At 43.2% G+C, this 12,668-nt stretch overlaps 2 protein-coding genes across 2 annotated transcripts in view; both read right to left on the reverse strand.

Moving 5' to 3' along the window:
• Window positions 1–5,978, reverse strand: part of LOC142397155 (protein diaphanous homolog 1-like) — a 75,896-nt gene extending 69,918 nt beyond the window's left edge. The window contains exon 1 of the mRNA XM_075480499.1: window positions 5,193–5,978. Within this exon, the coding sequence (XP_075336614.1) occupies window positions 5,193–5,291 (99 nt within the window). The 5' untranslated portion in view covers window positions 5,292–5,978. The remainder of the gene's footprint in view (window positions 1–5,192) is intronic.
• A 1,841-nt stretch (window positions 5,979–7,819) lies between these two features.
• On the reverse strand, window positions 7,820–9,877 carry smim32 (small integral membrane protein 32). Its single transcript, XM_075480654.1, has 2 exons — window positions 9,176–9,877; window positions 7,820–8,810 (listed from the first exon to the last, which is right to left on the reverse strand). The coding sequence occupies exons 1-2, from the start codon at window positions 9,236–9,238 to the stop codon at window positions 8,457–8,459; spliced, it is 417 nt and encodes a 138-aa protein (XP_075336769.1). The 5' UTR covers window positions 9,239–9,877; the 3' UTR covers window positions 7,820–8,456.
• Between the last annotated feature and the right edge of the window lie 2,791 nt (window positions 9,878–12,668).

A 12,668-nucleotide genomic window follows, 5' to 3' on the forward strand; every position in this document is an offset into this window, starting at 1 on the left:
AAGGACCAGACAGCCATCAAGGTGAAGGTGAGACTATTCTTAGAATGGAATTTCAAAGCTGTAGATCAGACGACAGGATCTTCAGTGCCATCAGACTGATGTATTGTTCGCACTGCACAACTTGTTTCTCCTTGTCTCTGAGTTTTGAAGTCCAACAACACATTTGCTGCAGGGGTCACACACTACTGAGCTGTTCGCCAGACTCGACCCCACGACTGGAAATATATCAAAAAGCATTCACAACTGTCGTCCTAGGAAGTTTTTTACTCCCCTTACCTTACGATGATACACAAATATAAGAGGAAAGATAGAAAATATAGAAGAGGAGGGAAAAAAAGTTTCAACAAACCACTTTTGGTGTAAAGATGGCATATGTTGCACCTCTGCCATGACAATTAACAGATATTTACAATTAAATACATTGACTGGAGCTGTGATCACAGGTCCAACATGCCTGGACTGCTTGAGCAAGACTTCAATTTCATGGGAGGTGTTGCTAAAATGATCTAAGGTGTGATTTCTAGTGCTTTACACTGTAACTATGTTTTTAGAATAAGCTCAGTAACTTAAGCCTCATGCCATCTGTAACTTGTTATTATCTCCGACTACACCCACCAACCAATCAACCTTCCTTAATCTCCTTTTCTGAATTTCCATTTCATGGCATCTCTCCCATTTTCCTTCTGCCTTCCCCAGTCTCTGCTCTCTGATGGCTCATTGCTTTCCTTGTTCTGCTGTTCACTCTAAAATACCATCATTCATTCTGTGCCAAGCAGCCTCTACCACCATAAGTCTCTTAACGACTCTGGTTTCATGTTGGCAAAAAGGCCTTCAACTATTCAGCTCTCATTATGCGCTTCTTGCGCCGAGTTGAACACACCAGAACTGTGCGTCTGATATGAGCCTTGGGGAGTTTTTTGGGGAGGAATAAAGCAGATGTGTGTAAAAACAAAGCAACTTTTAATCTTCTTTTTTACTCAGCGCACTCGAGTCAGACTGAAGAGTTGTGACCCGACTGGCTTAATTTGTGACGGTATGGTAAATCAAGCTTTCGCTGAGGTGGTTCCCCCAGGATGTGAGTGCACTGCCGCGCAAAGTCACAGGCAAGCACAAGATGTCTCGCTTGAAAGAAGATGCACTCATCTTTGCAATTAAAGACTGTTGACGGCATTCATCTTCAAATGATTCCTACACAGCACAAAACCACCTCCCTTTAGTCAGCATGAAATAGCCACAGTGGCAGAACTGCTGACAGCCAGACGACAGCTTTACCAGAGAAGGCCTTGCTTGTAAGGGCTCTTATACACCGAACCAACACCAAGAATAAGCGGTGATGGCAGAGTCCCCTGCTGCGTCTCCTCAAGTCGACAGTCTCTCAGAAAACACAACAGCTCCTGAACACACTGCAAAGACAGGCTCCAACTGCAGACTCCGAAGTGAAATGTGCGCAAGAAGGTTTATAAATCGCTCAGTTTGGTAAAATAAAAATGTAAACCAAGCAACATTTGCACAAAGTCAGATTATTATTAGTTCAGTTTCATCCAACATGCTTCTAGCAGAGTTACAGGTTGTTCAAATGTGAAGTCACGATAACTTACTACAGAGTTCATCTACTATGCTGAACAGCCAATCAGAGAAATCTCTGCGATTCCACATCCTAAACTGTTTGGGGAAAAAAAAGCCTTGACGAGGTCCGACAGAGTCCACTAAACAGCGAAAAGACGAGAGAGACAGTCGGTCGAAGACGGTTACAGATACTCCAGATGTTCCAGATGTTCCCAACATCCGAATGGCGGCTTGGTGTATAAGAGCCCCAAGTGAACCAATGCCAAACCATGTTCTGCAAGATAGGTGAACATTTCCATTTAAAACTGCAGTAATTCGTCTCGTAGTTTCCAAACGCTGCGTGTTGGTAAATGAGGAAGTGATGTTCAATTAAAAAAGAAAAAAAACTATCTTAACTCTTGAGACAAGTTGACAGCTTCAAATATAGTTTCAATAGGTTTTTATATCATCTTTGTGCTGATTTTAATTAAACAGGATCGAAATAATTTGCTTATTTTGTCAAATTCTGTTTTGACTTTTAGGAAAAAAGTGTTGAAGAAGAAAAGAAAAAAAAAAGTAAAATCTCCATCATCATTTAGGACGTTATACAGCTGGTGGATGGTGACTAAAGGCACGAGCACAACAGCAGGGATGCCCCTTAATAGTTGAATAGCTATAAAAAAAATCTCAGTTGTCTAAACTTTAATTGGTTAGTTAACTGTGGGGTGGTGGAAGTGTTTGCACCATGCCAAGAACTTTTTGCACAAACTTTTATTTTCAGGTGCTGTTATTAGATTAGAAGCAGCAGAAGACCTCAATTTTTCTCTGTGGTAACTACACTTGCATTCCTGCATCATCTGACACCTTGTCAGTTGTCAACTGGCTCCTTGTTCATTGTCTTAGCTGCAGCACGTCTTTGTGATCTTAATGCGACACAAACTCTCCCTCTCTGTGCTTGAAGCAGTGTGACTGGTGGGTAAACATTGCCTCTTTAATTGTACTAAGAGTGATGCTTTCAGTGTCCGTGAGGATGCCTTTTTACTAATTTTAAGTACACTGATGAGTGTCCCCTTATAGTGCTGGTTTACAACAGTTGCTCAGTCAGTGACCAGACTTAAGGAGGATCAGACACTAATGTTAGCAGGCCAAGTGTTAGAGGGGATGAACAAAGGAATGATTTATGTGATGATGGCAACTTCCTCCATCTGTGTTATAAATTCTATGCACAAGCAAATATGCTGGCACACAAATGTCATGCATGTTCGGATTATGTTAAGATAGTCCTTCTTAGAGCTTATTGTACTCATTTGTATACAGCTCCATAAGGAAAACTTCATTATGTAGAAATTTATGGGTAAAATGCTTGATTCTCAAATTTCTTAAATAAACAAGAGCCTGGTAAAACTTTTCTGACACGACAGCGGCCCGTGGGGAAAAGATGTTGCCTTGTACTCAGCAAAAACACAGACCCAGAGCAAAAATCTGCTATCTAGAATTCACCTTTTATTCCAAACAACTGTCCAAGGCAGTGATCCTTAGCTAATCCTCACTGCGACTGCCTGCAGGGTTGAGCCAACATGCATGTTTATGTCAACAGTATTCATGGATGCTGATCCGCTGGTCCTGTCTCTGAGGACCTGAAGAACACAGATGGCTCCGTAGGGAGTCTGGCTAAACTGACCTGCTTTTGGTTTCACACAAAAGACGTGGGTTATGTTCAGCTCCTGATGCCCATAAGCGCATTGAATCATGTTATTCACTCCTGTCAAACACGGCCGCAGGTTAGATTTGCCAATGTGTGAACTCGGAGGCACAAACAGATACACCCATGTTCTGGCTTATTGACTCGCTTCCACACAGCAGGGGAGCATTACACAAATCCAGTATTTCTGTGTTTTTTTTTACAGCTGCACTTTAATTATAAGAGTTAGTATGGGGGTGTACAATGCACTCGGTGGTGATGGGGCAGAATATCATATTAATTTCAGTCAGATCAAACAGAAAAATAACCGTCTATCATAAATTATGCTGGCCAAACTAAGCTGAAGTTATTCCAACCGCACTTTAATAAAGAAATCCATCTTTCCTTAAAATTTCCTCCAAAAACTGTGACCAAGTCAACCAATGACAACCGAAGCCGACTAACTCACAGGCGACACATTACAGACATTTTTCCTTAGAATTCCAAATAAAAAGCTGCGTGTTAATGGCAAACACAGAAGTGTGCCGTGATCCTGGTGCTATTGTTGCTGGTATGACGGAAGAGGGGTGAAAAAAGGAACTCGATGATAAATACGTGACACAGGCAAAAAGAGCTGAGAGCTGATGTCACTGTGTTGCTCCGGTTTTGTACCTTTGCCTGAACTACTACAGTGTGATAAACGTTCTGCTAAAACAGACGCCCACCACAGAGTCCATAAGATGCTGAAGCCCAAGACATGCCTCAGTCTAAAGTGCAGCACATGCAGGAATGCAACCGCACTGCGAGGCACAATCACACGTACGCTGTTACCTCAGGGCAGTGTGCGATTGGTTTCAGTGTATGACTAATGTTTACTGACTTTTTACTTCCAATTAAATGCTCTACGTACATTAACGTTTAGAGTATTTTGCTATTCAGATAAATTATACTTTAACTATATCCTTCAGGCTAATCTTTGAAACTGGATGCTCTTTTATTTTTATTTTTTTTAAAAAAAGCCTGCACAAGGAAAAAGCACAAATATTCAGCAAACTTTATACGAGTCAACATCTCCTCGCAAAGCTGCTGTTGTGGTATAAATGGTGCACACACACCAGGGTCCAAACTTGGCCTCCAAACAAAGTCCAAGTACAACTCTTAACTGCTTGGCATTCATTCAAATAAACCTAACCCTCAACCAGTACTACTGACATTAAACAGTTCTCTGCCTGAATATTCATTCACATTTGTGTTGTGGAATACAGTTTGTGTGCAGTGCCATCATAGAGTGGCTCGTTTCGTCTGTGGTTACCTTTGGCTAACCGTGCCCAATATCAGTTTTCACCTGTAGCCAGACGTGGCCAAGGGGTTAAATTACACAAGAGTTTGCCCTGGCTGAGGGCGAACATCGTCAGCGTGTTGACTCTGCTGCCATTCTGACACCAACCTGAATCATACACGCCGACACTGCCAGGTAGAAACCACACTTTGTTTAAGTCATCTGCAGACTAATGTAAGCCACACCTTTCCACACAAGGTTAGTCCGTTGATTTTGACGCAGCGCTTTCTGGAAACGTTCGCTTCGCCACAGCGACCATAGATTGGTGCGCGGTGAGTGCCAAAGTCGTGTTTTGACCTGCTGAACTTCGGCAGGAATGTAAAAACTTCGAGGTTTACTGCAGAACACATAGACGCTTCCACGTCCTTTGACCTGAATCATGAATACAACAGAGGGCTTTCCGAGCTCTGTTGACAGCTGGTGAGCAGCTTAAGGGGGGGGGGGGGGGGGGGTGACAATAATTAAAGGTACGGTGTCAGTTTTGTGCTTCGTAACTTCACTTGAAACTTGAGAGGATGACAACCTAACCAACAGTGAGTGGGGTTCAGTGCAAACACCTTTGGGCCCAACTGTACAGCAATGTTTAACTGATAGAGGCGACACAAGTCGAGCCAGTGAGATACTCACAAATTTCTTTTTCCCATCTCCATCCTCGTTGCTCTTCTTTGATTTCTTGTCCTTCTTGGGAAAGGCAGCTGAGGCAGAATTCCCAGTGGGTTGATCCATATTAATAAGTTAATCCGTTCCCTTGAATTGGTCGTCCAAATAAACACGTGCAGCGGTTAATCTCCTCGCTTCCAGCACAAAGGTGACGTTCCTAAACTCGCGAATAAATGTGAGTTACCCGGGGCCTTTGCTAGTGCCTTGTGTAGCTAGCCTCAATTAGCACCGTATTGCTAATAAATTGGTGGAAACCCATGCGAGCCCCTCGCAAAGCCGCCTGTCTGAATCACTGGAGGGAGGGAAATTCAAAGCACAGCCCCGAGACCTCGGCACAACAAGTACGAAAACAACCTGTTGCGCCTATGGAATACCAACGAGGACGCAACTCCACAACTCCCCACACGTAACACAAGTTGCAGGTTTAACAATGTGAATATTAGCCCCGACAATGCACGATTCGAAACGCGCTGCTGTTAGCTTTAGCCGAGCTAGCTCGTCTGCTCCAGTGATGTAGGTAAAGCGGAGGAAAAAACGTCTCTGTCCGCTTCCACAAGTTGTTTCGGCGACGGCAACACGAGCGACGACCCGGTGTTATAGGTGACTCGAGTCAACGGCGTGTCCAAAATTGGTTTCCATGACTTCTTCAAGTTTAGTGAACTTTTTAACCCCTGGGTGACAACGGGGAAGCGACTACTCTGTAGCAGTTGAGGAGTCTTCCTGTTCTTCTGACAGTGTTGGGTGGGGAGGAGCCCGGGCCCTGCCGCTGCACCTGAGATGATTAACTGACAGCTCATCGAGGAGGGCTCCAGCGACAGGGTTTATCGTCGAATACTGCACCAAGGCTCACCTTTGTGAAGTTTATGTAGCCTCACCTGTAAATACGTGTATTTAGAACTACTCAGTGGATTTGGCGTCTCAATCTAGAGTTTAAAATGCACAAAGATGAGAAGAAAAACAGAGTGCAGAACCCTTAAAGACACTCAGTTGAGATGTTAGATGAGGAACTAAAGTGTGGAATAACCGCCAGCTGCAGACAGCACAGGCCAGTGGGAAGGCCAGCTTCTGCTTGGTACCACTGCACTGGAAATAGGCAAAGTAGCTTCACAGTTCAGTCAGTTCCGGGGAGACAAGGTTTCCTGAGGCAATTTAAGTATCGTTTTATTAACTTCATATAGCATATAAACCCAACAAGAGATGATGTTTTCCCCTCAGAGGTATGGTAGGGTTAATTGGTGTGATGTCCCCCTTCAGCCACTGCTAATGTTTCTCTCCTCACACATCAGATTTCTATCTCCACATGGCTCAAAGTATGGCAAAGACCACAACCCATTTAGTCAGTCTTTGATATTGCACACTGCTTGATGATACACAGGGGATTCACCTTACCTTGCAGTTCTGAAAGGGGAATAATTAACTGTGTTCGCTTTGTAATGATTATTCATAAAATGTGGTTAATCATCAGAAACTTTCCTCGTGCTGCTTGATTGTCAGCCTCTGTGGAGCGCAGGTGCTTTTTTTCTTTTCTTCTTGTTTTGTTTTGCAAACACGATTTCGCAACATCTCTGTTTTGACCCTGAACTCTTTTTATTTGTTGTGTATGTGTGTGTGTAGGTCCTCCCTTCCTGCAGTGGTATGAGCCATTATGCACTGCGACCATGCCGTGCAAGTAAATAACGAGACCTAGAGCTCCCCCAAGTGGTTAAAATGTAAACAGCAGGCGCTGCTGTGTCACCAGTAGGCAGCGGTTACGTTGTAACCTCAAGTGGCATTTTGATTCACTTTTATTTGTCAAATCAGTTTTTCTATTGTTGTTGTTTATGTATTATGAATAAAAGTAAAAGTAATTGCTTTACATCATTTTGCAATGTCTCTCAACGTATCGAATGTCCTAAAACAGAATTGCTTAATTGGTCATCCGTTATAAGTCCAACACTTGGCACATATTTTGTCTCCTGTTTGAAATCTCTTATTTTAGGGCGTCACAAATCCAGAAAATTATTTTGACCGCAAATCATTTTTTATTTTTTTGCTTGATTTGCTGTAGAATTAAACATCCCATCGTCTCGCTGAGGACACAATGATTGCCCGTGAGAACTTTTGAATGCAGTTTCCCCTCGGCTGGGGGTAATATCAAGCAAAACGTAAAGCACATGAAATGCGACGCCCCCTTTGTCTCAGACATACACAAACTTTTGAGCACAAATGTACTCTTCCTCTCACACACACATTCACACACACACTGGCACCGGATTACAGAGATAGGCTCATTTGATCTGTCTTGGTATGTGAGAGATGTATTCCAACAACAAGATTGGAGAGGATTTGCACATCACCGGTGGCACTGAAACAGACAAGAGTTTGCTTTATCGCACAGGACGCGTCATACTTTAGCCTCAAGTCTCCATTCTCCGGGATTGGAGGCGCTGGCGCTATAAATTGTTGGAGAAAGGTTAATTAAAAGGGAACGTGCTTTATAAACACCTCTGCGGATGCATTAAATTATAAACACCCGGCGTTTCACATCAGAAGATGCAGCACTATCGTCAGCGTTGATATTCATTTAGATGTACACAAGCAGAAAGACCTCAGAGAACATTTCAATATCTTTATGCATTAATACAGCCCCTACAACCCGCCAATCACTCATTTTACAACTGACAAAAGACTGGACATCCGGCTGTGGTTGTACAAGACAAGACAGTCACGTTACAGCCTTACAAAATATTCTATATACAGACCGGGACTGCAGTTTCTGTGTTGACATATACTGTAGTGAGTCATGTTTTCATGAGGAAAAACAGAGCCAGTTACTAGTACTGTGATTCAAACCACAGGCGCCAGGTCAGATTTGTAAGCAGTTAGATGAGTTAGCGCAAGCTCTGGAGTACACTGGAATAAATATGTTTCCGGTTTGTTGGGATCACAGGTGGATCTTGGCACATGATGGATTGTTGCACATTTCAGCCAGTATTTAGACTTCCAGAAAGTATGGGGCTATGAGTTGCTAATTAAATCTGGAAACACTCTGCTATTTTTTCCACCTGCCGGAGCACTCTGAGACGCTTTTCTGCTTTGTGTGTGTGGGGGGGTGTGATAAATGCTGGCAACATGTGCCAATATCAGATTCCAGGCTGTAGATCCAAACCCTTCTCCTGCTGTGTGCCATTAGTTAAACATCCAACTGGAGTCTCACTAAATTCCAGAGGTTTTTCCTGGGGGGGGGGGGGTCTACTTGTAAGAGGTCCGAGCCTCTCTCAGTGACCTGTCATATGGCATGGAGGCGAAGAAAGAGTTCCGCAACTGGCAATTGATAAAGAACACAATAAGAATCACCAGCAGGAAAAGCAGCAGGCACATGATTATGTAGGTGATCAGGTCCGGTTTGTGGAGCTCCCCCTCCCGGAGCCCTCTGCCCGCAGTGGGTCTCAGAAGTGCGGCCACGCTCACCGAGCCGCCGTGGGAGGCGTTCACGGAGGAGGGGGCCTGTGTGGTGGACTGGGCCATGATCGCCAGGTCGAAGTCAGAGGCGTCGGTGGAGTTGAGGAGGATCTGCCTCAGCATGGCGCCCCGCGGGCTCACCGGCTGGAGGAGGGAAACACAGGGAGAGGGTTATTTGGGCAACCGACCCCCTGCTTGTTCGGGTTGGGCGACTAATATATGATTTAACAACTATTAAAAAACAATCAGGAGCACACACTGCGTGACAAACATGTGGAACAATTTGTTCTGTGGGGATCTTTGTAGTCTCTGAAGGACTACTGTTATCCCCTGAAGCAGTTATATATATTCAAAATAGTCCATCTAATGTTTGACAAGGTCACTGACACACATTAGGCTACTTCAGTAACACCACCACAGTCACTATAGTGGTCTAAAAAATGGAGACTCCCTTTAATATGGGCCAACAAACAATATACCATTATGATTCTGCTCTTTGCTTTACTTACTTTGATGTGAGCTGAGAAGAGTTCCGCGGGTGATCTGGAAAAGTCCAATTCTTGGCTCTGCATTCCTCAGCGTCCCCAGTTTTGTCTGCTCCAACGCCGCCAAGGACGCGCCGCGAGGAAAAAGCGGACAACCTGAGTCCACTGTCTCTGAGAGAAGTACGAACGCACCGTCACCAGTCACATCAGATATAGTCAAATCCACGTGTAAGCGCAGAGCAGGGTTCCAAAACAAAACATTGCCGTTTTCCACTGGATGCCTTTTAAATCCAAATCCTGCCACGCGCGATTGTATGCGTAGCCTTTTGATGAGAAGCCACTACAACAGTATCCGGATGACTTTTGGGTCTGGCAGAGGTGGGGGAGTTCAGCGACGACCGCCGGTGCGCCCACATGTAGCTACACCCGTGCGTTGTGGTGCGCTGCACAACAAGACCGCCTGCGCGCAGAGGACTCAGAAGCGATCCATGTAGTCCGACCAATTGATTGCCCTTTTTGTCCAGTAAATTATATATCCATGTTGATTCGATACTATTTCAACGGGCTGCCCTTAAGAGTTTATCGATCTGGTGTCACTAAAACGAGATGAAAGGAGGAATTAATGTAGAACAAAACACATCAACGCACCGGGTCGTGAACAGCTTCCCATCTTCTCCCAGGGTTGCACGTGTATGACAGACAGAAGGGAGGGGAGGGAAGGATAAAATTGCAGATCAGGAGTGGGTAAGGAAGAGGGAATCTAACCGGCCACATCTATCTATCTATCTATCTATCTATCTATCTATCTATCTATCTATCTATCTATCTATCTATACATACATACATACATACATATCCATATATATATATATATATATATATATATATATATATATATATATATAAATCTGCACAGTGTCCCTCATAAAGACCCATTTTCAGAGAGATGAGAGAAAGCCCATTCCCCACACTGGTCCATTTCTGGGCCAGTGTGGGGAATGTCTCACACTGGAGTGATGAGAGAACAAGGAAAGGGTGTGAGATTAGTGAGAGTGTGCATGAACTCAAAAGGGTGATTAAACTGCAGAATAGTTGTACCTGGTAGTAGGTCACGGCGTGGGTTTTAATACGTGACTTATCTGAAGCGTTAATCTTAGAAAAAACGGACAGAACATTTCTCAAATCAGGTTTGACTGAAGTCTGTTCAATCTTGAGAAAGGTTATGTTTGGAGCATAGATGTGTTTGTTATATAAATTATACACTGCAGCTGTACAGGCCTACTGAAATAAAGGTGCTAAAGATGGAGACTGGGAGACAGTTTGCTCTTACATGATGTTTCTGACATGAGTGTGCATACAAGGGGCCAGCTCTTACAAGAGCTGTGCTGATCTGTTTCATATTCATCTGCACCTGCTGTGTCTCAGCAGAATGCCGGGTGGGCATAGAGAGCAAGGGCAGAGGGGGACACGCGCTCACTATTCAATATGATAATCAAATCCTAAACTATAGATTGACTTTGTGCTCATCGACACAAACATGTGCAACATTGGTGGGCAGCAAACTAATCTTCAAATAGCAGACAAATGACTTGCAGTGTCCCTCAGTGGCCTGTATGGACTTTGTATTCACCAACACAGAGGATTAGAGTTGGCCGAAGTTTGGTGGAATCTGTGTCACATGCCAAATCTGAAAACAGCCTGAAGCGTTGTCTGCATATGTGGAGGAGCAGCAGTGATTGTAATGGGTGAGACGATTACAGCCTAATCCAGTCTCTCTTTATTATCTTTATTAAGATTTTTTTTTTTTCATTATCTTCGCTTTTACCCTTGAAAGAGAATACTTGTCTTTTAAAAGTATGTTCACATCTCCTAACTATTACTTGGTTGTTCTAATCATATTAGAATTTTGCATTTAGTCGGGCAAATTGCACATGTTTTGGCAAATGTGTGCAAAAAAAGTTGATTTGTTTTACAGTTTTACACAATAAACGCTTAGCACTGCCAGTTTACGGAACTGGTTGAGTTGGCTCGCAACAGAACTTCTGAACCTTTCTTTCAATGTTTCAGTCATGCAAAATTATCCATTAAGTCATAAAGCTCCGTTAGGCATACATGCACGTTCCATAAATAACATCTGATGCCTGCTGTGTTGGCTAGTTACCTATCAGGTGGAAGTAATGAACCAGAACTCTCTTTACCAGGGAGGACAATAAACAACCACAGTCCAATTTTTGTAAATTACACTGTGTTGCCATGACACAACTAACAAACCAGACCAAACCAATATTACAGTCTGAGAATGGTGTGTACATACGTATTCTGCAAAATGGACCCTGTAACACCCAATCCTTTTATTTACACTTTACAGAGACCTCACAAAAGCACAGGAGAGAGATTCAGTTGGGCCAGATTTCATTAGTTGGAGCAGTCACTGTGTGGGATATGTCAACTTCCAGCGAACCAACATTGTTAAGGTTTGCGGTGCACAAAAATATAACAATAAAGTTCTTTCCACCACATTTCCCATTCCTGAATCTATTGGAGGATTTCTCTCCATTACAATGGCGGAAAACACAACAGGTGACCCTGTTAGATGCATGAATGCAGCTTGTTAGGATATCACAGGACAATCGTTAAAAGGGTTGGCTGTGGCTGTGTCTCTGTAAGGTGGTTTTTCCCCTGGTGCAAAGCTGGTAAAACATCAGATGTATTGTTAAAAAAAGATCTGGCCAAAGCAAACGGATCTAATGACAGAACATGAAATAGCTACACTGGTTCACAGTGTGAAACATGGCTGAAATTGGTACAGTTTCCCTACTACATTGTCCCTAAATTGTTCCCTACACAGATGCAGCTTGAGTTTCTATTGGCAAACATGAATGTGCTGCTTCTCCATATATGCTCTCATGAGAAGATATGCCTTGCTACAGTTTATTTGGCCTCAAACTCAATAATGAAGCAAGGGGGGATGGCACGAATCTGGGACCTTCATGTAAAAGAACGCTAGTTTGAGACTCGTTATTTCTTATTGCATGGTATGGTCTTCATACGTGGTTTGACAGTTACAAAAATCGACATGGTTATGTTCTGCACATTCTACTATTTAGAGTGTTGTAATTTAATCTTGGTGCAAATTCCATTTTTCACCGCACTCAAAACCGATAAACCTGTCATCTTGTAAAAAAAAAAAGAAAGATTCATACATGAACACAATTGCAGAGGTTGTCAATATGGATAAAACATTTAAACATTTTAAATGGTGTGACTCAAAACACAGCTCTTCATTTTGTTCACCCATAAGCACAGTAACTTGTTTTAAGGCATAAGTTGATACCTTTTGAAGGCATGCGGGGGAGTTTTGATGTCTCATCAAACAGATGTTTCAAGTTTAAAGAATGTTCTGTCTGTTTCAGCAGATAAGCCAAAGTGACAGAAAAAAAACCCTCCTGCTTTTTGGAAGTGGCACTCCGCTTACCTCTTTGCCACAGATTGCTGTCCTCATTCGCATGTTACACAT

The sequence above is a fragment of the Odontesthes bonariensis genome, chromosome 13, assembly GCF_027942865.1.
Source record: "Odontesthes bonariensis isolate fOdoBon6 chromosome 13, fOdoBon6.hap1, whole genome shotgun sequence".
Taxonomy (NCBI): Eukaryota; Metazoa; Chordata; class Actinopteri; order Atheriniformes; family Atherinopsidae; genus Odontesthes; species Odontesthes bonariensis.

Coding starts and splice junctions, on each gene's coding strand:
- smim32 (XM_075480654.1), bottom strand. CDS start 9,238: ATGCAGAGCCAAGAATTGGACTTTTCCAGATCACCCGCGGAACTCTTC. Junction 8,811..9,175: donor TCTTCTCAGCTCACATCAAA/GTAAGTAAAGCA, acceptor TCCCTCCTCCAG/CCGGTGAGCCCGCGGGGCGC.